This window comes from Buteo buteo, chromosome 6 (assembly GCF_964188355.1).
Source record: "Buteo buteo chromosome 6, bButBut1.hap1.1, whole genome shotgun sequence".
Lineage (NCBI taxonomy): Eukaryota > Metazoa > Chordata > Aves > Accipitriformes > Accipitridae > Buteo > Buteo buteo.
The window spans coordinates 27,071,637-27,094,758 of NC_134176.1; the positions used below are offsets into that span (position 1 = coordinate 27,071,637).

Below are 23,122 nucleotides of genomic sequence, written 5' to 3' on the forward strand. Positions count from 1 at the left end.
ACATCAGATCCTGATTCACAGGTACCTGGTGGAGCTCCTGCAAGAACCTCCAAATTACAGTACCTTTACCGACAGCAGCACTACCTTTACATTCAGGTAGGGAGCAATCTAAACTCAAAGCATTCTCTTCACATAGGAGCTATTACAGATGCATAGTATCTTAGCAAAACTCTGCATTCTTAACAATGCCAATTCTGAAGAAAGTCTTTAACAAAAATTCATAACATCTACATGGTACACTCATTTAAAGGGCTTGATATACCAAACAAATTTTGGAGGAAAAAGTGACTGGGGAAAGCAGGAAAAGAACACAGCAAATGTAATTAAATGATATCAAGTAGTACATTTATTTCAGATAGTCAGTCAGCTTCTGACAGTGAGATGTATTAGAATATAGTCTCTGAAGGTAAAGGATGGAAGGAAGGCCTGTTGCTCAAGATACCGAATGTTTGTACAGTGCCTAGCACAATGAGGTCCGGGTCCTTAACTGGGGCTCCTAGGTGCTCCAGCAAAACAAACACTTTGGGCTTTAGGAGAATGGACTGTATGAACAGTTTTGAAATGGCGTTTCACGACATGGGCTAAATGACACCTAAGCAGCAGACTTCACCTTTTAAGCTCTGCAAGAGAGAAACTTGGTCCAGTAGGTCTTCTCCAACTCCAGTTTTATGATTCATTCTCCATCTACCCACCCGCTCTGTGCACAGTTAAAGCAACGTTCACTCATCCCACTGCAATATGGTGAGCCTCTAGGAGGAATGATCGATCCCACTTCAGTCACCACATATAAGAGGGCGGAAAAAAGAGCAGCTGGTCTCACCCTCCTCTACTCCAATAATAGACTCAGTGTCTGGCAGGTGCAGAGACTCGACGCCAAGGCTGGGCTGAGAGTTCATGGAGATGAGATTCTTACTATGCACTGTAGATTCTTCCAGCAAACTGCTGCCCATCAGTGACTCTATTGTGAAAAAAGGGGTAAAATAAAATTCTCACGATGTAATGATACTGCAATATAAGATACAATCCTTGCCCCCTTCAAGTCACATAGACATCTTCCCTAGTTACCTACTTTATCCGTTCCTACTCTCTGGGCATCTTGCGCTCCAATGGATGGTAACTCCTATACTTACTGTTTTGAGCCTTAGTATAGTGGGATCTCATGCTGGCTTAGCTTTCTCTTTAAATAATTCACATTGCATAAAAACCCAGGCTGCTTACAACAAGAATACATAACGAAGGGCACAGATTTCATGTAAAAAAAAAGATACTAGATTCACGTTAATTTTGAAAACAATAAAGCTATCTGCCCCTTGACCACAATACAGAAATACACCTTTGTCTTCTATTCTACAAGAGGAGTGTGAGCAATCCATCCTCATCTCCAAGAGGAACAATCTTTTGTTCCTTACTGGCTTGTGGTCTCATATTTTCAGGAAAAACATCTTCCCTTCTCTCTGACCATCCACTAATTCTTTCCTGCACTTCTCCCCCACAGAGAGTGCCCTCCCTTCCTTACCTGTCTGTTCTCGCTCTCTGCTGCCAGCTGTTCCAATTCGGGAGTGGTGTTTCCTCATATGCACATTTCTGCTACCACTCTGGGAAAATGTCTTCCCACAAATTTGGCACTGATGGGGCTTCACTCCTTGGAGTTGAAGGGGGAAAAAATATCCCAAGAATTACAAAATTGGGAATAAAGACCTCATCAACCAAGAAACCAATAATACTGTTTTGAAATGGCTGTTGACAGCACTGGTGCTAATTATCAGTGAAAAAAACAAATGAGAAATACTCCTGCTTCCTGGAGAGCAACAAGCTTCTAGAACAGAAGAGTTTCATATATCAGTATTGCCAGCTGTTGGAAAACTCAAGTCTGAAGAGTAACATAAAGTCTTCAAGTCTGATTTATGAGAGGGAACAAGTTACTTGGAATCTCTTACTCAGTGACATGGAAATGTTTGATGTCCCATGCCTAGAATAAAATAATCAAAAGCAAGGAAGCAGAGGCAAGGAAGCTATCTCCTGCCATCACACAACAAATTGCAGCATCTGGTTTACATTACTGAGCAGAGACTGGATGACGACTTGTCACTGTGAAAGGATTTCCATTTTACAGAGCAGTTTATCATTTTCACAATACAACAAGTATGATGTCCATATGTGTAAGCTCAATAGCATGAAAGCCAAGGAGACAGGAAAGAAGAAGCGTGGAGAACTCCCATAGTCCCAAAAGTTACTACCCCAATAAAATCTCCCCTTCCCCAGACATGCCATATTCATCATATGCTAATGATATTTAGGATAGATTAGTCAGAACAGAAGGCAGAAGCTTTGAATCACTTGTGAAATACATTTCCATCTAATGCTTTGTCCAATTACAAGTATGTAGTATTAAAAAATAAAGGAAAACCCTACCTATGGCAGAAACCCACTCATGAGAGATTTCAGATTTGAATGGCTTTGATTAATACATAGAGGTGCTAGATTCTCTCTTTTAAATAAGAAAATGGTAGCTATGAAACAGATATCCAGCTTCATGACATTTTAGAAACAATTTAAAAACTAAATTTTAAAAATGTAATTTGAATTTAGAAACATAAAATTTAGAAACAACAGAAAGATTAAAGTGTACAGGCTACAGGCACCACAAAGGAAGTCATGAAACACTATGACCAGAAGTCCTGTAGAAACTAGGGGATTTTTCTTAAGGAAATCAAATCAAAGACCTACAACAAAGACGTTTTCTCAGATAGGTCACAGAATGTCAGATGAAGACTCTTACCTGAGTGGACAACCAAATGTTTCCGAAGGCTGGAGTATTCGGCAAAGGAGCGACCACATCCCTGTGCCTCACACAGAAAGGGTTTTTCCCCTACGAGGGAAAAGTAAGTATTTAGATTTTGGGATCACAACTTGATCTGATTGTTCAAGTCCATGAGAACAGCCTGGAGATCTCTACCCCATTCTCCCTTTTGGCCTTACACGCAACAAAGTTCAACAGAAATTACACATATGCTTTCTAATGCTTTTAAAGCATTATTTTCATCAGCTTTCAAGAGGAAACACTGGCATTCTTTCTGAAATATTCTTAGATCATCATTCACTGAAAGCAAAGCAAGGGTCCACTGTTTCTGAATAGATTTTCCAAGTACATAAATACCAGAAGAGTAATATAAAAGTACCTGGACTATGATCTATCTTCTATATGCAGTTCTTAAACAACCAGGTCTCTGCTTCACACACTCCCAGGATCCTGTTCCCTTTCTGCCTCCCAGTGCCAAAAATCCCTCCATATCAGATTCTATACTTTATTTCAGATCAGGCTGAACTTGCCAAGATCCCATTAAAGATGTGTCAGTCATTTATGTGTGGAGGAACAGTAATTCAAGGCACAATTTGTTCTCATAAGCTGGAATTTGTTATTTTTATATATCTACACAGCTATTTTTGTATTGGCCTAAATGATGATAAATTGGGAGGTGACTACACTAATGCAATGCAATATAATTAATCTGTTCTAAACACTCTCTTAAAAAAGCCTTACATAAAACTAGAGGTAACTTTTGCCTGCAACATCCCACTAAAGAACTCCATATACCACGTTTAACACTATGATTTCAAGTCTTTAACTAGACTACTGTATCAGAGTAACAGCAAGTCCACAGGAGATTAAGCAAGCTATTTTATTGTCTAACATAGACGTAGTTCTTTCACAGTAAACTTGTTTTTAAAGTTGTTTCTACTGTGATTTTGCCTTTAGAAATCTTCTCTCTACAGTTCGTTTCTCAGCTTCTTATCTACTATAGCATTCAACAGATCTGAGCAAAAAGGATCAACACAGCATGTTCTGATTAGTGTTACAAAGCTGAAATACGTAGCAGATTCTCAAACACTGATTGTACCTTCTGGCTTGTTATAAATTTTAAAACTTGGAAAGAAGGAAGAAAAACTACTATTGACAAAAATAACAGCACACAGTTCCATCTATGAGAAACCTTAGATCTAGTTACACCTGCAGTTATGTAACACCTTTCGTCTAGTCAAACTCTTAATTGCACATTATCAATTTGCAGTTAAGAAAATTATTATTTACTCCTCCAGAATCTACTACTCTGTTGGTTGCAGTACACTCACTCTATCATGGAGGATTGTGCATGTGTCATCTGGGCCTATTAACTTTATCTGTACCTTGGCTGGGAGCTTTACGTGCAAAAGAAAACTGAAAAAACTGTGGCTGCTGTTACTACACATACAAAATCTTATTATCGGTATATATAACTTCTACACCCCAACATCTGCCCCCAAACCGTGTGCTCTAGCTAGACTGCAAATTCTTTAAAATAGCAACCTTTCTCCATGTGTATCTACAAACTACATACCATACGGTAATGTTTAAGCAAGGCAGAAGGCATAAACAGCTGCTGGCGGCCCACATAATCTGCTATTTCATTTTACTAGAGAGGCCTTGTGCTCTCACAGTTGTCAAGGTTATTTTGAAATGTTAACCAACTGTAATGCAATGCTACCTTCCTAGGCCATCAGGCAATCTCTAACAATATTCCAAGAGGCTTGAACTGGGCCATTTGTTTAAGTGGTGTGATAACCCTGAGGCTTAAAAAAACAACCAAACAAAACCACCAGCATATTCACTATGAACTCTGCTAACTATTAAATTGCTGATCATTTCAGCAGTAACTTGTGTGCCTCTCTCAAACAACTTTCTAGGATAAAAACACCTAAAGCACTTTATGCAGTTGTCAAGACTTCGGCTGGTACACCAACTTCTAAAAACATTGACAAGGCAGGATCAATTCTCCAGAGGAGACAGCATAAACAACCCATGTATAAAGTACAGCAATGTGAAATAAAGGTTCTTGTTTTATTTAATATAAAAAGCTGAGCATGAGTTAAGAGTACATAGGCTCCAGCATATGGTAACATCCCGAATTAGCATTAGCACAGACAGAGCAGTTTGTATGCCAAAATGCTGTCTTCATTATTGCCTTTTTCTACTAGACTTTGCTACTATATTTTTGCTACTCATTCCACTGTATTCCTCATTTCCCTAAATTTCCCAAATGTAGTCATTCTACAAGCAGCATAGGTAATATAAACTAGTCAGATTCAGCTACAACTGTGTCCACCAGGACTCCACAGTGGAGAACTATCTAAGCTATTGTGCCTTTCAGGAGTTTAAAATAGCTTCTTTATAAAAAACAATCACAGCAGTCATGTTCACTAACTATTTCCTTGGGAACAGTCTAGTCTCTCCCCAAAACAGCATACACCCCTCCCTCCGTCAAACAACTTGAGGGGTGAAGGGAATCTTCAGAGCACAGGTCTGAGCAGAGTACAGCATCATCATATAATATTTGAAGGGTGAAACACCTGTGAAATTATACAGGATAGTAAAGGGGGTAAGCAGTTGATTAATTTGACCTATAAATCAATGTGAATTGACAGAAAAGGGACATTAATGAAGGGCAGAGATAAACAACATAATATTCTCAAAAGTTTGAGGACGGAGGAGGAAGTGGTTTATTCCTCAGTAAAGACCCCACCTCTGCACACCACAAATAGGTGAGGTCTAAAACACACCAGTGTGAATTCGTAGGTGGTTCTTCAGATTTCCAGCTGTCGTGAACTGTTTCCCACAGCCCAGCTCTGTGCACACAAAGGGTTTTTCACCATTGTGAGTTCTCATGTGCACCTTCAGCCTCTGCAGGACATAGAAACTTTTTCCACAGCCTTCTGCTGGGCAGGTGAAGGAGCGGTCGTTCCTGGAAAGCAACAAAATAGCTGCTTCATTACCAGCTACTGCAATGTATTTTTAAGGAACACTTGACTTCTTTTTTTAATTAAATAAAAAGCAGAAATGTTTAAACCAAAATTAATTATATCAGAAAATGGAGAGACTCAACCAAAGTGAGTGACCTAAATTAGTCCTAAGGAACTAGAGTCTGGGTGGTCCACTGGAAGAATTTGTTCAGGTAATATCTTTTCATCATATTACCTTTCCCATTCTCTACCCAGAATGATTTAGTAAAGCAGTGCAACAGATTATATAGGAACATTGTGGAATTTCAGTCACTGGAGGATAAAAGATGACTGTATGTGTACATATAACATATGCAATTACTGCTGGCCCTGTCTCAGGGCAAGATGACGGGCTCATGTGTATTGGAGTCCTTCCCAGTTTTTAAGCTTCTCATCTAAAATTTACCTTAGAGACTGCCAATTTCTTAGCTAAATAAGAATACAGTCATTTGTTAGAGCAAGCAACTTTGTTCAAGGGCATGTAAAAATATGATAGCATCCTAAAAGTTCTAATGTTCACTGTACCACAGAAGTGATGGTGATGCTCTTTATTGAGCACCTGTTAAAATACAAATATTCTAAACCAAACACTAACAAGGACCTGCAAAAATAATTTAAATCTGGTCGAAGTGTTTCAACATAAATGACCTAAAGCAAGCAACAGGCCTAGTATTTCAAAGAGTAATACCGGGTTTTCACAGCTTGTCAATGTCAAAAACTAACACTATCACAAATAGAGAGAACAGTTTTTCAAAGTCATGACAACATATAGCTTTATTCTGCTCACCGGTGTGTTTTCAGGTGATACTTGAAGTGAGCTGGCCACACAAATGTCCGATCACAGCCCTCAACTGTGCACTTCAGCTTCCTTTCCACACGAGATAAATGAGGAATGGGGCTAGAGTCTTTCGGCTGCCCATCTCCTGAGCAAAGATGAACATTTTCACCTGGAAGAAAAAGTACACCAAGATCTAAAAAAGATACAGATTACTATAATGTGTCAAATTTAATAGATAAAACCAGCATCATATATGATACAGGACTGTAAAGCAGGTATGTGCCTGGCTACTAATTGTTTACCGTGCCTTACATGCTGCTGCCTAGCCCATAACAGGGATCAGACACCAATTTGCAAACCTTACCAGGCCCATAAACTATTCCCAACAAGCTATCTGTATCCGATCAGCTGCTACCAGATAAGGCTTATCACAAGAAAGGATGAGAGGAAATGGCCTCAAGTTGCGGCAAGGGAGATTTAGGTTAGATATTAGGAAAAATTTCTTTACTGAGAGGGTTGTCAGACATTGCAATAGGCTGCCCAGGGAAGTGGTTGAGTCACCATCCCTGGAGGTATTCAAAAAGCGAGTAGACGGGGTACTCCAGAACATGATTTAGTGGGCATGGAGGATGGTTGGACTCGACGATCTTGAAGGTCTTTTCCAACCTAAATGATTCTATGATTCTAAGAAAAATAGAAAGCCAATGCATCAAAAATTGTAAAAATGGTCTCTATATCAGTATCAACCAACCAATTTTAAGTATTAGGTAGGATAACTCTTTAAAAACACCTCAGCTAAAAAAAGGAGACATTGCATTTGTTTGCAACTATTTATTAAAATAATTAAGTCACAAAGCATGTGACTAAATCCAATTATGTACTCTCCAGAAAGCTCATCTCCAAACCCAGTGGAGCTAAGGAGAAAGTATGAATTACAGTATGCATTAAAAATAGACACTTGAAAGTGAAAATGAAAGTTGAAATACAAGCAGCTGCAGTCAGAAAGAAGATACTCTTTACATGTACAAGAGAACAAGCAGACTACAGTGGAACTGCTGGCTCCACTGAGAGTTCATTCCTTGAGAAAAACTGAGGACCTATTTATACCGCAGAAAAAATACACAGTTGTTCCGTATAATTCTGTCACTGATGACTTGAAGATGTCAGAACAGATTAAAAGCAAGAGAGAATGAAATAGAAGAAGAAACAAGCTGAAACTAGGGGCCTTATATGGAACATTCAACTTTCAAGACAGAATCAGGGGATTTCCTACCATTATTGCTTGCTTTGGCATTCTTAGCGAGCTGTGCCCGAGTGGCAGCAATTAAACTGTCATGGGCCAATTCTTGCACTCGTAGGAACCATGGGGTACTGCTGTCTGTGCTATCATGAGAGAGAAAGTCATTCCCAGAATCTTCTGCTTCATCTTGAACAAACACCAAGTGCTCTGCTGGAGACCCCAGCCCTAGAAAAGAAGACAACTTCATGAAACAGAAGGATAATGTAACAGAGGCAAATTTCTTTTGTTTCCCAGAGGCTAGTGTTGATGGCATAGATGCAATAGCTGCACTGAAAAAGTCTTCACTGACCTCTACATTGTAGAAAGCTGCTGATAATTAAATGCTCCTGAAATACCCAATAATGCCCAGCAAATTTCATGACCTTTCCCCTCATAAGCAGCAGGGACAGAGTTGTACTTGTATCTCCTGCATTCTGCTGTCTGAGACATATCCAGTCAGACAAACAGAAGGAGAATTACCTGCTCGTGTTAGGTTGAGAAGAATAAATGAAGTGCTGTCACTGGGCTGGAGGTCTTGCAATAAACTGGAAGTCTCTGGAGTTGACAGAAGGTCAGATGGTTTCTGTACATTCTGTGCCCTTGTTTCCTCTCCATCAGGGCCCACATTTACCTGGAGACTTCTCAAGACAGCAGATGAAGAAACATCTTTGGAAGAATTAGTGTGACTTGGCGGAGTGAGATCTCTTTCATCATCTAGTGAAGAAAGGGAAACGAGAGTAAATGAAAGTATAAATACACTATGACTAAAAGATACCTATAAAGTTATTTTTTGAGGGAAAAAACTAGAACTTGAGAGAGATTGGAGGAGGAAGGAATTCTCTAACTAGTCAGACTGCACTGTTAAATGGGAAAATTTCAGTCACCCTTCTGAACTTTCTCCTCCACCCCCTGGAATGCCTTATCAGCAAGAGGCAGTGGGCCACCGTGGCACAGTAAAGACCGCTGTATTAAGGGCATGCTCGCAAAGATCTGCTGCATAGATTTTACCTGGCAACATGAGTCTGTTGCATTCTGAGGTCTCAGTAACAGGAAGGAGAGAAAGACAGGTGATGTCTTTTGGTTCTGATTCCACCAGCCCTTGCCCCAGTGGAATAGAAGTATTCTGAACAAACTGAACCAGCAGCTGAAAAAAGATACTGAAGATTAGGTCAAGGGCAGCACAAACTATTTAAAAAGGTACTAAACCCAGTCCATTACCCCCTACTGTCTTGTAGGAGACACTGAATATAATCCCATGAATACATATCAAAGTAAATGGAAGCTTTTCAATTTACATTAATGACAAAGAAGGATTTGTTTGTATCTGTCATGTCTGAAGTACCTATAAAATTCTCATTTCTTTAACATACAATAAACAGCTCTGGATCGTTGCAGACCACTCTGAAGGCTACTTAGGCTATATTCCTTTTTAATTATCTTTTACCAAGATAAATTTTATCAATATATGCTGTGTTTTAAGGCATATATTCCTTTTTAACTCATCTTTTACCACTTCATATTTTACTATGCTCTAATGGTACAGATCCTTTTCTAAACCATTGTCTTTAAATACTTAACTGAAAGTTGGCCTTTTTAAAATAAAAAAGCAAGCAAAAGACTAGTTGCAAAGATGTCTAGCTAATGGCTATTCAAAATAGGCAGATAATGATCAGAGGAATAAGGCTGGGATGACAAGGGGGAGAACACAGACAGCCTTATCCATCCAAATCAGCTACTCCTAAAACCATTGCAGATGGACAATTAAAGCCATTTGTCCGTAGTGTGAAACCCACCCACTAAGGGGATGCAACAGAAGAAGTCTTCTCCAGAATCCTAGGCAAAATAAGGGGGACTATTGCATAAAGAGGTATAGGATTTATACTGGGATGCATTCCCTGCGGAGGACTTTGGGACTGAACAAGAGATTGGGGGGATTGTACAGGACTAATTATGTGTGTTCCAAACGCAGGAAAAGGAAGGGATCAAGGTGGAACAGGGCAGAACAAACACAGGAAAACAAAGAGGGGAGCATAAAAGAGGTTCATTACATATAAGCAGGAAGTTAGTCGATTCAGTTGTCTAGCACAGCCTAACCATCGCAGTCTGTCCTGTCTTATTAAACTCCATTCCTATTTCCTGTGTGATCTCAATCTCTAGAGTGTGTGTGTGTCATATGCTAGCGAACACCAAGCCAGATTAGTTGGCAAGCAGAATGAGAAGTGTAGGGACATATCCTGGAGAAACCCATGAAGATTTTCTCTAGGCAGCAACCCCTGGAAACAGAATCAGGCACTTTGCACTGCCTGTGTTTATGTGGGCAAAGCTACAAGCGTTCTATCTGCATTAATCTGTTTGGCGTCAGTCACATCTGCACAGTGTGTGTGTGTGTGCACCTATTTGAAAATTGTACTAAACCTCACTATTGGCTGGACCTAAGATCAGAAATAGGGAGCAGCCCTCATCTTCATGGGCCTAGGAGGTGAGAGATGCCCAGGTCATTCAGTCCAGCAGATTTAGCTATCCTTAATATCAGTCAGCTCCAGCAATGCAAAAATTACTTCTGGCTAACTCCTAAAAATCTTGAGTTATAAAAAAGGAACTTGACATTTGAAAAGGAACTGGAAGTCAAATAAATGCCTTTCCTCACCCCTGAAAGTCTTCCCATACTTAACCAAGTTCAGGGTAGCAAAGCATGTGCCTTGTTTACTCATTCTGTTCCCCTGACAACATCCCAAGCTTTTGTCAGACTACTGGGTATAATACTGGACTCCTGTTTACCTCCAAGGCACAGATACAGAAATGAGACTCTCTTTTCTTCCATTACCAGTGCCACAGCAGTCCATACTAAAATATTCTGATTTAACAAAGGAAGCACTGCTGGGAGTTAGGACATAACACAGCCCAGCTTTTGCAATGGACTGAACTAATTCTTCTGTGAACTCCACAAGTTTTTTTAACAAACACAGTTTCAAATCCCTCCCCTGTATGGAATTAAACTACTGGAGACCATAAAGACTGAAAGGGGTCAGTTGTAAGAGACCTAGACATACTCCACATTTCAGAGAAAATGCCCCTCAGAAACCGAACACAGGATCTATTTATTTGGCTATAATTTCTGTCAAACAGGCTTACTCCGATACTCACATTCTTGAAATATTTTGAAAAATACAGATGAAAGAAATATGGAAAATAACAATACACCAAAACCTCAAGTCACTATTCCTTATCTCTAGGAAACTCCTTGACATAAAGATCCTGCATTCTGCTGCTGTCTAGCAAACAACTATATGCAACAGACTTTCTTTATCTTTAGCATTTAGAAGGAAACTGTACAAGACAGTTATTAAAAAGCTACTACCCTCATTGTGACATATTTTAGCATGCATTCACGCAGAGCCCAGGCGAAGTTGTCTGTGCAGTGAGATGGTTCATCAGTGTCAAAAGAAACAGAGTAAAAAAGCATGATATGCCCATGGTATGTTTGTGATTAAAAGCCAACAGTCACTAATAATTTGATTCTTATTTTGTATGTTGTGATTGTCTTAGTATTTAATTTTCAGAACTACTGGCACCCAATTCCAAATTATCTCTATAGCAGATACCAGCCTTCTGAGCCTCTCCTACATCAGGATGAAGTTCATTAAATCAAAGAAACTGCAAAGAAAACTTAATAGTTTGGGCTCCAATTTCTCTATGCTTATTGCCTCTCATGAAAACACTGGAAATACTGATGCTTCCTCAAACAGTTTTACCTCAAAGAGTTACTGCTGTCAGAGCCCTGAAGCCTTAATTGCCCTGAGTGGTCTCACCTGGGGCCCCCACCCACACCCTCTGCCCAGGGGCTCCATTTAAGTTCAACCTATGCTCTCTAGTCCTTTCCTAAGCTGTCTTGTAGGTTTACCTGTCTCAAGCCCTGTCTCCTCGATGGACTACAGACTTTTACTGCATCAGTGTCTCCAGCCCCATCTCCTGCTACTCCTGACTGGACTCTCTGGATAGACCATGGACCTGGTTCATCACTTTGCCTTGTCCAGGGCTGTGGATGGACCCTGTTTCCAGCATCCATCTCTGCCTGCCATGCTCAGGTGCTGCAGTATTGTGCCCTGGTCAGTAAGAACACTGCCTGGGCTGGGATCACCCTTAGCTTCCAGCTCACCCTCAGGAGCAGCTTGTCATCACTGACAATTATGAAGGTAAAAATTAAGTCTTGAAGTCATTCAGATGGCAATATGCCACTTGAACTAGGCCACAAGCCAGACTGCAGTTTGAAAGGTTAGCACTTTTTCCTCTTAGGTATAAGATTATCCAAAGGCCCCAGTCAGAAGAGGGAACTATTTTTATGTTGTCAAAAAAATACATAGCCAGGAAGAGACAGTCCTTCCCCCAAGGCCATGCATTCTGATTTAAGATTAAAAAAAAGAAAAGGAGAAAGAGAGGTAAAGAGAGAAGAGACTTAGGAATAACAGAGCAAGGCAACCAGAAGAAAGAAGTTGGGACTAAAAAAATGTGAACAGCAAGATGGTTCTAAATTACTGGATTGTCTTTCATTTAAAAGCTGTTCATATCCCTACTGCTGCCTACTCCACCACGAAACACGTTTTTTATGGACTCTTCTATTTTTATACAGAAAGCCTTAGATAAAACTTTCCTCCTATAATAGGAAAGCTTTGCTTGAAACCTTCCACTTCCACACAGCAACATTAAGCCACTAGGGAAAAGTAAAATGCAGCAGCCACAAACAGATGCTCAGTAGAAAAAATATCCTTTTAATTTTCTTTGTAAAGTAATAACAAGCTAGTACAGAGAATTAAAAGGGGGCAAAAAAAGCAGAAGTAAACAAAAGGACGCGCATCATGCTTGTTATTAAAATTCGGAATAAAAAACCCCAACCTTTCCCATAAACTAAAGCAAAACAATCACCAACTCTACATCAAATAATTAAGAGAAAATAAAAATCTTCATGTCACAGATATATCTTGACAGCTAAGTACCTTCATAAACCTTCCTGTTCAAAATCATTTAATACTTTTGTGACAACTACAGCAACTGGAATATGGGTGGAAACTCACTACAAACACTGTGCTGTGCTTTCTTAAGTTTCTTTTAATTTGGTTTTGCAGCTGAAAGCAAATAGGAAATTGTAAGGTATCTGGTAATTAGCTGTTCAGCATAAAAGATAGACTAGGCACAGGAGAGGTGATAAATTAAATGTGCAGATACATAAACTCCAACAAACTGCAGATAAGAGGGAGTAACAAAGACCAGAACTCCTGGGACACTGATGGATGGGCTGCTACAGGAGTGACTTGAGTGTGACCTTGAAGAAATTCAACCAGAAACTTTGTAAGAAATAGGAACAATATTATAATGGATTACCAGAATGTTATCAATGAATATGTATGACTGAAATAACCAGAGAGGCTGCTAAAGTCCTGTGTACAGTGCTCCCCTACCCCATCAGTTAATATTTAAAATAGGGAAACAATAACTAGACATAATCTAGGGTTTAGGAATAAACTATTAGACAATGGGGCTTTGTAGCTAGGTAGAAGGCTTATGTCAGAAAAGATAATGGATTGTGGTCTGCTCAACAAACCTTGAAGAACTGCTTGGAACTGCCAAGACAGAGTAAGTAGGAAAAAGGTAATTCCTACAGGGGGAGATCGTGACCACTGACTCATTAACCACCTACTCAAAAGAAGACAATGAAGGAAGAAGACAGAGTCTGTGCACTAGTTTACATGAGAGGCAAAGAAGAAAGAACCAATCGTTAAGGAAAATAATAATAAATATATTACTTAAGTATATAAACATGGGAATTTTTGAGACTAAGGTGTGCTGTCTTGACACAGGCAACCATTCGTGTGCATCAACGAAATTAATCTGAAAATATCCTGACTCTTGTGTGTTATTGGCTTGCACACTGGGTAAACAAATCTGCTTTTAGGACAATGAGAACACATCTTGCAGGCAAAAGCAAACTTCTTATGGGATATGGGGGGAACTCTGGGACCACGTAAAACTTATTACTAAGATGTCTTAAGAGGAGGCTGTGGGAATGTGAAAAATTTATGGATGTTTAGGGGAAGGATCAAAGGCAGGGAAAGGGAGGGATCAAGGTGGGTAGGAGAGGAACAACTATGGGGAACAGGAAGGGGGTGGGGGTAATATGGGTAGACCACATTAGCAGGCTGCAGGTCAGTATGCTGCTCTGCCTCATCACTGTATCCCATCATCTTCTCAAATGCTGTTTGCTCCTAAATAGGTTCCGAGTACATTCATCTAGTTAACTTCATGTTGGACTAGCCTGTCAACAGGAGGAAACCACAATCTGGAAATCCAAGATCCTGCCCAGAGGCTGGATTAAAAAGCCCAGGGCCTGGAGATGGATACTGGAAGGACTCGAGGTTTGGCAGAGACTGGACAGATGCATGACTGTGAGTATGCATGTCAGCTGAGTGAGGGCATGTCTGTGATATGCTAGCAAATTTCAGGCCTGGTAACCTGATGATTAGGAACAGGATCAGGCCATTTGTGATCTTCCTGTTTCATGTGAATGCCATTAGTGTTTGTGGGTGCCTGTAAAAGTACTGTCCTGCCATGAGTTAGTGTTTACAGCCACACACGTCTGTACTGTCTATGTGTGCATGGGTGCATATTTGCAGTTCGGGCTCAGCCTCACTTCTGCGTATACCTGGGAACAGTCCAGTGGTCTCTTGTCTGAAGGACCAGGAGGGGAGGAATCTCCTGGACTCTACAGTTCATCAGATCTCATAACCACATAGTATCTGGCACCACAAACAGGATCCAGATGGGCGGTAAGTATTCCTGAGATGGTGACTATAGAATCCCTATGTAAAGAGGGGACTGATTCTTCTGCGAATATGGCCAACGTGCTAGAATTTGCAACCAAGCAGACAGATCATCTTGGGACACCTGAATAGGAATAGTTAGGGAAACTGAATGTACAGAATATTAAGAGAACACAAAAAGAATGATAAGAGGTGTGAGGTGGCTTTACTCTATAGCCAAGATATCCCTTGGAATTTGGAATAAATTTTGATATTGATTAATTGCAAAAGGACATCCTCGACTTAAGAGATTCAAACTTTATGGGCCAGATGTGAGTCATAAAGAGAATCTATAAACCTTGGAGGGACAAAATGGGCAAAGTTCAGCTGCATCTTGCTATGAAGAATTTTTTTTTTGCTCTGTCATACCACCTTCTTGAACATACCCTCCTCTTACTCCTTCTGACGAAACACCACATAAATCTGAAAATCCTCTAAGTATTGTAGACAGTGTATGTATTAAAATGTAAAATATTTCTTGCCTCTTCTCACTAAACAAGTAATTGTCATCCCTGCGAGTCCACAAGAGATGGTTGGACAGGATGATCCCAGGGTCTATCACCACAAGCAGTGCAGAATGCTTGTGTTACCCAGGAGCTCGGATAATGTCCCTGACCGGAGGGGCGGTGCAGGGAACAAACAAGGAAAAATCTGTTTAAAGAACTGGGAACCCCTCCTAGAGTTCCTTTCAAAGAAAAAAAAAAGGCACTACAGAAACAAATGAAAATATGGCCATCTGGTATGGATCGAGTTGAAGTTTGTGACCCATTAACATACCCCCTCCATCAGATGATTCAAAAGCCAAGTGTCAGGCAGTTGCTTTGTTTGAGGTGGGGGTGGCTGGGAGGGACAGGGGAGGAAGGTTCTCCAGTACTAACATTCAGATCTATCCTCCCACTGGACAGCTGGAGAGCTAGACTATACTCACAGATCAGCAGGGACCATGTTTTTAATCGATACGGTTTCTGGTTTCTGTTCTATATTTAACCAGTGAACCACTACAAAATAAAGAGGTCAAAAGAACATTTAGCAGAGGGGGAGGGGTGGAGGAGAAAGGAGGGGTTGGAGCTGAAGGCTGTGGAGGGCAGAAGGCTCTTAGCTAGAAAGTGGGAGACCTCCTCCCATACAACCTCTGGGGAATTAATTCATTCACAGCAGTCTCTCCTTGTGAAGCGCTCATGAGGACAGAAAAGAGAGGCTAAAATACCTCCCCTCCACCCCCTTTTCAACAGCCAATTCAATTTGTAGACCGGAGCGGTAGTTCACTTGGTTGTGCTAGAGCTAGCCCCGACAGCAGAAAGCACCCTGCAATGGACCAGTGTGGTGGAGGTGGCTGGAAATATTTGCAGCTGTAACAAATCACTCTGAAGGCTTAAAGCGTGCAAAATGCAGATCTTATCAGTTCCCTGAGGAATGCAGGTAATAGAGCTTTGGGGGCAGGGAGTTCAGAAGAAAAAGCAGATCCAACTGCCCCTACAAACCCTTTCAAAGCAACTTTGTAACTTTATATAAAAGGAGGATTCACCTCTACTCAAGTATTAAACTTGTATTTGCACGTTAGTGGCTTCTTTAGGGATAAAACCAGTAGCAAAGAAGCTTATACAATCCATCCATAGTGCTTTGATTAATATTATCTAGATGTTACACAAACACAGTTAGCTCCTAATTAATACCTTTCTCACATGGTAGGTATGAAAGAACATCTGTGGCTCTAAGAATTATGGTGCCGTGGCTCACCAGGGGATATAAAATGATGACTGACTCTCAGAGATACTTGAACAGCTATTTGGGAAAGGTGTAAAAAGGGTATCTACCATTTTCACATCAAAGAAATAGAAAATAGCACTAACTTAACACTCAGCTTTTGCAATCAGAACCAGAAAGAGTGTGTGTAATTTGGTAATCCACAATGCAAATGAATCCCAATGTGTAGTAAACAATAGCCTTGATCAAGATTGAGGAAAATGGTTTAGAAGACAGTATCTATGGAAAGGATGCCCTCTGCAACCACTGTAGCTTTCATGCATGAGGCCTGTTCCTACTGTAGCATGGACTACTCTGTTCTGGGCTTACTGAGAAGGAAATGCAACTCTGCTAATGGGGAAATAGGACTATTATGTAAACATGCCTAATTAACAAATATCTTACTCAAGTCCAGAAAAGACAAGGCCCACTTACAGCTCCTATTTAAGGAACAAAGGAACAAGCATTCCAACTATCCTGGTCCTTGGCTGTCAGAAATAATCTACAGGAATCCACCCACTCACAGACTGAAGTAACAAAGTCCTCCATGTTATCATTCAGAACTGGGAGAAAAATTGGTAGAAGTTATGAGATATCAACCACAAGGCAAGAGAAAGGAATTCCTTGCAGCCTATGCTGAGTACAGGGCTACTACAAATTTGCAGTTACTTTTCCCGAATAGTGTGATTGGAAGGGCTTTGGCTGCTCTGTTAAGAAACAAATACCTTACCACTTCAACTGGGCTGAGATGAGTTACCACCATTCTCTTTAAAGTACCAGTTTAAGATACCTGCTGTATTGCATATGGACTGAAAAGGGATAGAAACAGAAGACTCAATAAAAACAATTCAATTTAAACTTGCAAACTTCTCCAAAAGCTACTTCATAGCAGTACTAAGTTCTCTGCTCTAGGACCTTAACCTTCTGATGAGGTAAAGCTGAGAACCAGAAAAGCAAGGACACAAAAGTGATACAGTCCTCTGCACTTTTAAGTGGGGGGAATGTACAGATAGATGGCTAATGGCTATTCAGCCTAAAAGACAAAGGCAAGAAACAGGAGAGGTAATAAATTGAACCCACTGGTACAATTGTGTTGAATATAACAAACTGCAGACTGTTGTATCTAGCACATTATGGGTAAGAGTAACAAAGACCAGAACTCCTCAGACACTGATCAGTGGGCCACTGCTGAAGTAAAACCTTGAAGAGGCTCAACCAGAACTTTTGTAACCAGTAAGAAAGCAAAATTGTCTTGGGTTATCTGAATGGGTCTCATAGGAAAGACCAAACTTATTATCTGATGTAACAGGGACTGCAGGTTCTGTAAAACTTATTATGCAATGTTTAGGGGGAGGATCAAAGAAGGAATCGAGGTGGGTAAGTGGATAAAGAGCCATGGCAGGAGGGAGAGAAGAGACTCTAATCATATGTTTGCTGGCTGCTGTCAGTATGCTGCTGTGTCTGATCAATACAGTCCCTTCTACCTACTCACTGAACATATTCTTAAACATTCTACCCACAAGTGAGTACACCGCTAGTGAACTTCTGGTTGACTAACGTGTAAGGATTAGGCAACCATAGTCTGGAAAAACATAAGATTCCAGCCAGAAACTGGCTAAAAAGCCCTGGGTCTGGGCACAGATACCAGAAAGGCTTTAGGCCTGCCAGAGCCATCTGTAAATGTGAGTATGCATGAGAGTTGAGTGACGAGGGTATAGATATAGTCCACTAACAAACTTTAGTGTCGTTCATGCTGTTTGTGCTTACCTCTTAACAGTACTTTACCCGTGTACGTGTTAATCTGTTTGTGGCCAGCTGTGCATGCACTGTGTGCACACACATACATCACTGCAATTCATGCTCAGCTGTGCTACCAGCTGAACCTGGGAACAGTCCAGCAGCCTCACACTGAGCAACCAGGATCCCCTGAGTGCTGCTGCCTACCACTTCTGCCAACTGCTTAATGGAAACATGAGTAGCTTAAAAAACAGAACTGGCTCATGCTAATAGAATAATCCAGACTCCCCAAAACCAAGTAAAGTCAATTTGGTTTGAGGGAAAGAAGTAGTCAATACAGTAATTTATTTTATTCTTGTAACAGAAAGAACATTATAATAGTGAAAAAAAAAAGTAACCTGAGAACAGGCAAGAGTATTGGCTGACACTTGAAAGGAGGGGAAAAAACCCTGCAATATTCTTTAATCTTTTACCATCCAAATCAAAACATGGAAGCATTAGAAATTGCCACTGAAAACACTTTGAGAATTAATATGTAAGCAGCAAACTGAGTAAACTCATTGAACTTTTCCTAAGTGTTGCCCATAAACGTTCCTGGGAACCAAACCCAGTTCATAATTGCTCACCTCAGGTTTGGATTCTAACTCATCCGATAACATTGATTCAAGTGTCCGATTCCTGCAGCTGTCCTCAGCAAGGCACAGATTTTTTTTTTTTTTTAGTTCAGAGAGAACAATGCTCCCTGCTTATTCTCATATTTTCCTAAGTGTAAAACAGTGTGGTGGTCCTTCTGCAAGAAGCTGTGTTGCGCAAATATTCAATTTAACCTAAAACAACAAAAAAGGAAATATAAAGAGATAGGAACGAAAAAACGAGGGCAAAGCAAAAAGAAGTGAGCAGATGTTGCATGTAACTGTAAAATACACTTTGAAGTACTGGGAAAACTCATTTTCCTGCATTTCTGTTGTCATTGAGTCAGAAAAATAACATCCTAAGGCTGTAAAATTAATTTTCAAAGGCTATTTACCACATTTTCTTTGCAATAGCTTGTTTTCAATGGAAAATTGAATTGTTTGTCCTGGAAACTGACAGGATCAACTGAAAATCACATAGAGCCTGCAAGAGACAAGGAGACTGAACTCCCAGCCTGCAAAACACTGGAATTATCCAAATTGTTGATGAAAAGCAACCTCATACAAACAATCTGTCACCAGGAAAACTCTGCTTTTCCTGCCTTTTAAGATGTTGCGTTTCTGATTACGTGAAATACCTTGATGAACACAGGTAGGTTAGAAGTTATGTCACAAATACCCACAGAATGTTTCTTCTTTGGGCTACAAGGGAAAATGAGAACTAGTTTGTATCTATCTTTGCCTACAGGGAAAGCACTCCAGACTAGCGATGGGAGAAGAAAGTGAACTACGTACTGTTCTTCCCGCCCTTCCATCACAATTACGAATCTACTAAATATATTAAAAAATAATGAGAATACTGGATCGGCTAAAAAGAGAACCTGAAAGCCTTCCTCTAGCACTCCTGACAGCAAGCGGAGCGGCACAAGATCCTCCACGCAGGAGCCTCACCTTCTGCCGCGAAGGCACAAGGTAATAAGCACAGTGAAAGCAGAGTAACTCAGACCGACGCACGCAAGCCAGGGCTGGGGAATACCCCCGCTCGTTCGTCCGCCCGCTGCCCCCTTTCAGCCCGCACCCGGGAGGGCGGGCCCCGAGCGACCCACGGCGACGGGAGCCGGAGCTGCCAGGCCCGGCTGCCCACGCCTCGGCCGGGAGGGCACGGGGGGCAGCCCGGCGGACACCGGCCCGAGCCCTGGCGGGGGAGGGCAGAGAGGGAGACCCCGGCGCCACGGGGCAGGGCGGAGCGCCTAGGCCCGGCCAGGGCCGCGCCCCTCCCCCACGCGGGGCAGGTGCGCCGCCCCTCCCCCACCGCGGGGGCCGGCCCGTCGCCGTGAGGGGCGGCCGCCGGCGGTGGGGAGGGCCGGGCCGCCCACCCCCGCTCCCCGGCCCGCTTGGCCCCCGTGCCCCGCAGAGGGCGGCGAGTCCTGGAGGAGAGCCCAGGCCCCCGCCTCCCCCCGCCCGCCTTACCGGCATCTCAGCCGCCCGGATGTGACGGAGCGCCCGACCGGAAATGCCAAGGGCTCGGGGAAGGGGGGTGTGGGGTGTGGGTGTGCGTCTCCTCCAGCTCTATGGTGAACGCTGTAAGGAGCGCCGCTTCCGCCCGCCGCCTCCAGTTCCGCCCGCCGCCGGGGCGCAGCGTCCCCGCCCCCCCGAGCCTGACCGGGCGCCCGCGGCGGGCAGCGCCGCCGCCCTGGGGTCCTCCCACCGTTCCCGCCGTGGCGCTGCCCCGCTCCCCGGCGGCGCCCGCGGCCTGTCTGGGGCAGCGCCGGTGCCTGCCTGAGGCCGGCCTTCCTCAGGAGCCTCCGCGGGGATGAGCGTTGTCCCGAGCGGGAACCTCCCGCCTGCCCCGGGAGCGGGTTTCTTGCTATTGCCCTCAGCCCCGAAAGACAGAACAGTAACAGCTTGGTGCTTGGGGTTTTTCCCTGGTTCCATCGGGACCCTTACCAGGGCTGCGGTGTTCCACTGCAGCCCGATTCCTCTTAAAATAACCTTGTGATACAGAGAATATTTTACAGGTGGAGATTACGTGGGAAGCTTACAGTCAAGTTCAACGTTTAGCTGCTGAACTCCTCTTTTTCTTCAACATAAATCAACGCAGAAGACGCGTTACTTCAGTTTGTTACAGCACATGTGGAAACACTGGTTTCCCACCAGTACTTGGTTTCTGTTTGTGCTTCGCTCTGACTTGGTCTGTCTGTTCTTGCAGTTGGCGATGGAGAGAACTCCTGAATTCACAGCAGCTCGCCAATGACACATACAAAGTAACGCCAGAAACATACATGTCTTAACAACATACCTAAAAACCAAAAAGGGACCGAGCAATTTAGAAAGCTTGTACTTTGGTTTTTGCTCATTAGCCTTATCTTGGTATCTGTAGGTTAGCAGGACAGAGCTCCTGAAGTAGCGGGGTTGGCAGCCTCCGGTCTTGACATTACCTGCAGAACCGGTGACCTTCAGGTCCAGTAAACTTTAACTTGGTTGCAGCTAGTCCCTAACTTTGGAGCCACATGTGATTCCTGACTCCCATGCCAGAACGGCTGCTCGTGGGAAGGTCCTGGTGCTGCCAAGCTGTAAGAATCCCAGTGATATGAAAGTAACCCAACGGAAGCTGTAGAGGCTGGCAAACCAAGGTTCCCCAGGGGTCCCTGGGCGCACAGCTCGTTCTGATCCATGGTGGACCGTGCAAGAACCTGTGGTCACTTCCCAGGAAATGGCTGTCGTCATCTGCCTGTGAGCTGCTTTGGGAATGGCTTCCTCTTTTCAGCCCCTCCACGATGTGCAGTATGGCTCCTCTGCCTTTCAGCCATTTGAAAATTTTGATTTGCAGCCTAAAGATTCACGGTTACCCCCCTTGGCTTTAAATGTTCAGCGAGTGGCTTCATGGAGGGCTACACACTGGAATCGTACTCACAGCCTAGTGCTTCAGCAAAGACTGTTGACCAGCCACCTGATGGAGCCACCCAGTAACTCCCTAAAGTCTACAACCAAGTTAGATGCACGTCTTTTTCTGAGGTATTATCGCATCAACTTGCAGTCACCGCATTAGTACTAACAAGAGCCTGCACCGTGAAATCAACTCTCAGTCAAGCTGAAGTACATTTCTGATGTCCAAGGCAGGGAAAACTGTGATTCAACACCCAGAATCAGCAGCCTCAGGGATTTGGTTGCCTCAGTGCCATACTGGCCATGCTGATGGATTGAATCGGGGAACCTCACAAAGTCTGGCATTTATCATGTCAGATCAGGTGGCCACAGTTGTGATGACCTGAAGCTTTAGACAGACCCATTTATTCACTCAAGCCCACAAAACTGAAGTAATTAATAGCTCCCGAGATTGAGTTTTTTAACATAACCCCGATAAGCTGGAGCTGAGTAAATGACCATGCAATGGTCACAGTAAAAGACCACTTCACTGTGTTTATTATCACAAGCAGGATCCCAGCCTGCCACATTTGCTGATCCAATACAATCCAACAAAGGCAACCAGAAATGCAGAACTACTAACTTCATAAACCATTTTTTCTTGATGCTACTTCGGTAATCCCAGGGCACTGAATCCTAAAGCTTGATTCTGTTACATTAAGATACTTAGTAATCTCAGAAGTCCTTTGACTCATCATCAGCCCAACAATGTGGAATTGTTGAGTAGGTATTAAAATATGGAGACGTGTAGGCGAATTAAGTTCCTTTCATTTGCATCCTTCTAGGCCAGATGAGTTTGGCTGCTTCAGAGCTTGCATCTTGACTGCCTGGGGAATTTTGGTCTAATCTGATAGGGGAATCTGCAGTGGGATAGCACAGCACTTACCCGAGTTGTTTATGGACGTCCAAATCACTCGCACAGGTGTGTGAAGCAACACTGGTCCCTGATGGGAGAAGAACTGTCCATCTGGGAATTTCCTACAGTCTCACTTTCTCAATAACATCTGCCCCTCTGGGATCCTTCTCTCTAGTCAAGGAAAGATAAGAGACTTGGTCAATTTCCTCCATGATCAGATTAAAGAAAAGGGAAACAATACTGGGTTTTCACCCCTGCTGTGAGACAGAGAAAATGTCTAGTCATGGAGTAAAGGGAGAGTGGTGTTTTGGATTTGGTTCTTGATAAATCTGTTTAGAATGGGACCCTATTCTGAATGCAAAGAGGAGCGTAGGCTTTATTTCTCTTAGCACATCTTTTGTTCTTTCACGTCTATGTTTCCATACACTCAGATATAACATCGTTATATAAACCTATGTGCATTATTCCAAGATACTGGCAATACTCAATTTTATTGCAATAAGGTTT

The 23,122-nt window shown here is 42.4% G+C and overlaps 1 protein-coding gene and 1 long non-coding RNA gene across 4 annotated transcripts in view; one reads left to right on the plus strand and one right to left on the minus strand.

Annotated features, from left to right (window-relative positions):
* Window positions 1–23,122, minus strand: part of ZNF410 (zinc finger protein 410) — a 25,105-nt gene continuing 1,983 nt past the window's right edge. The window contains exons 3-12 of one of the 3 annotated variants that reach the window (XM_075030234.1): window positions 22,646–22,786; window positions 18,829–19,029; window positions 8,880–9,015; window positions 8,352–8,585; window positions 7,866–8,057; window positions 6,602–6,761; window positions 5,596–5,777; window positions 2,780–2,869; window positions 1,517–1,642; window positions 1–958 (exon numbers count right to left, since the gene is read on the minus strand). In XM_075030234.1, the coding sequence (XP_074886335.1) occupies window positions 774–958; window positions 1,517–1,642; window positions 2,780–2,869; window positions 5,596–5,777; window positions 6,602–6,761; window positions 7,866–8,057; window positions 8,352–8,585; window positions 8,880–9,015; window positions 18,829–18,861 (1,338 nt within the window). In that variant the 5' untranslated portion in view covers window positions 18,862–19,029; window positions 22,646–22,786 and the 3' untranslated portion in view covers window positions 1–773. Of the gene's footprint in view, window positions 959–1,516; window positions 1,643–2,779; window positions 2,870–5,595; window positions 5,778–6,601; window positions 6,762–7,865; window positions 8,058–8,351; window positions 8,586–8,879; window positions 9,016–18,828; window positions 19,030–19,785; window positions 19,877–20,304; window positions 20,480–22,645; window positions 22,787–23,122 lie in introns of those variants that run through there. The other 2 variants (XM_075030235.1, XM_075030236.1) reach the window with 2 other exon arrangements.
* Window positions 14,273–19,761, plus strand: LOC142032089 (uncharacterized). Its single transcript, XR_012650733.1, has 3 exons — window positions 14,273–14,689; window positions 19,295–19,486; window positions 19,583–19,761. It is a non-coding gene; the product is annotated as an uncharacterized LOC142032089 (long non-coding RNA).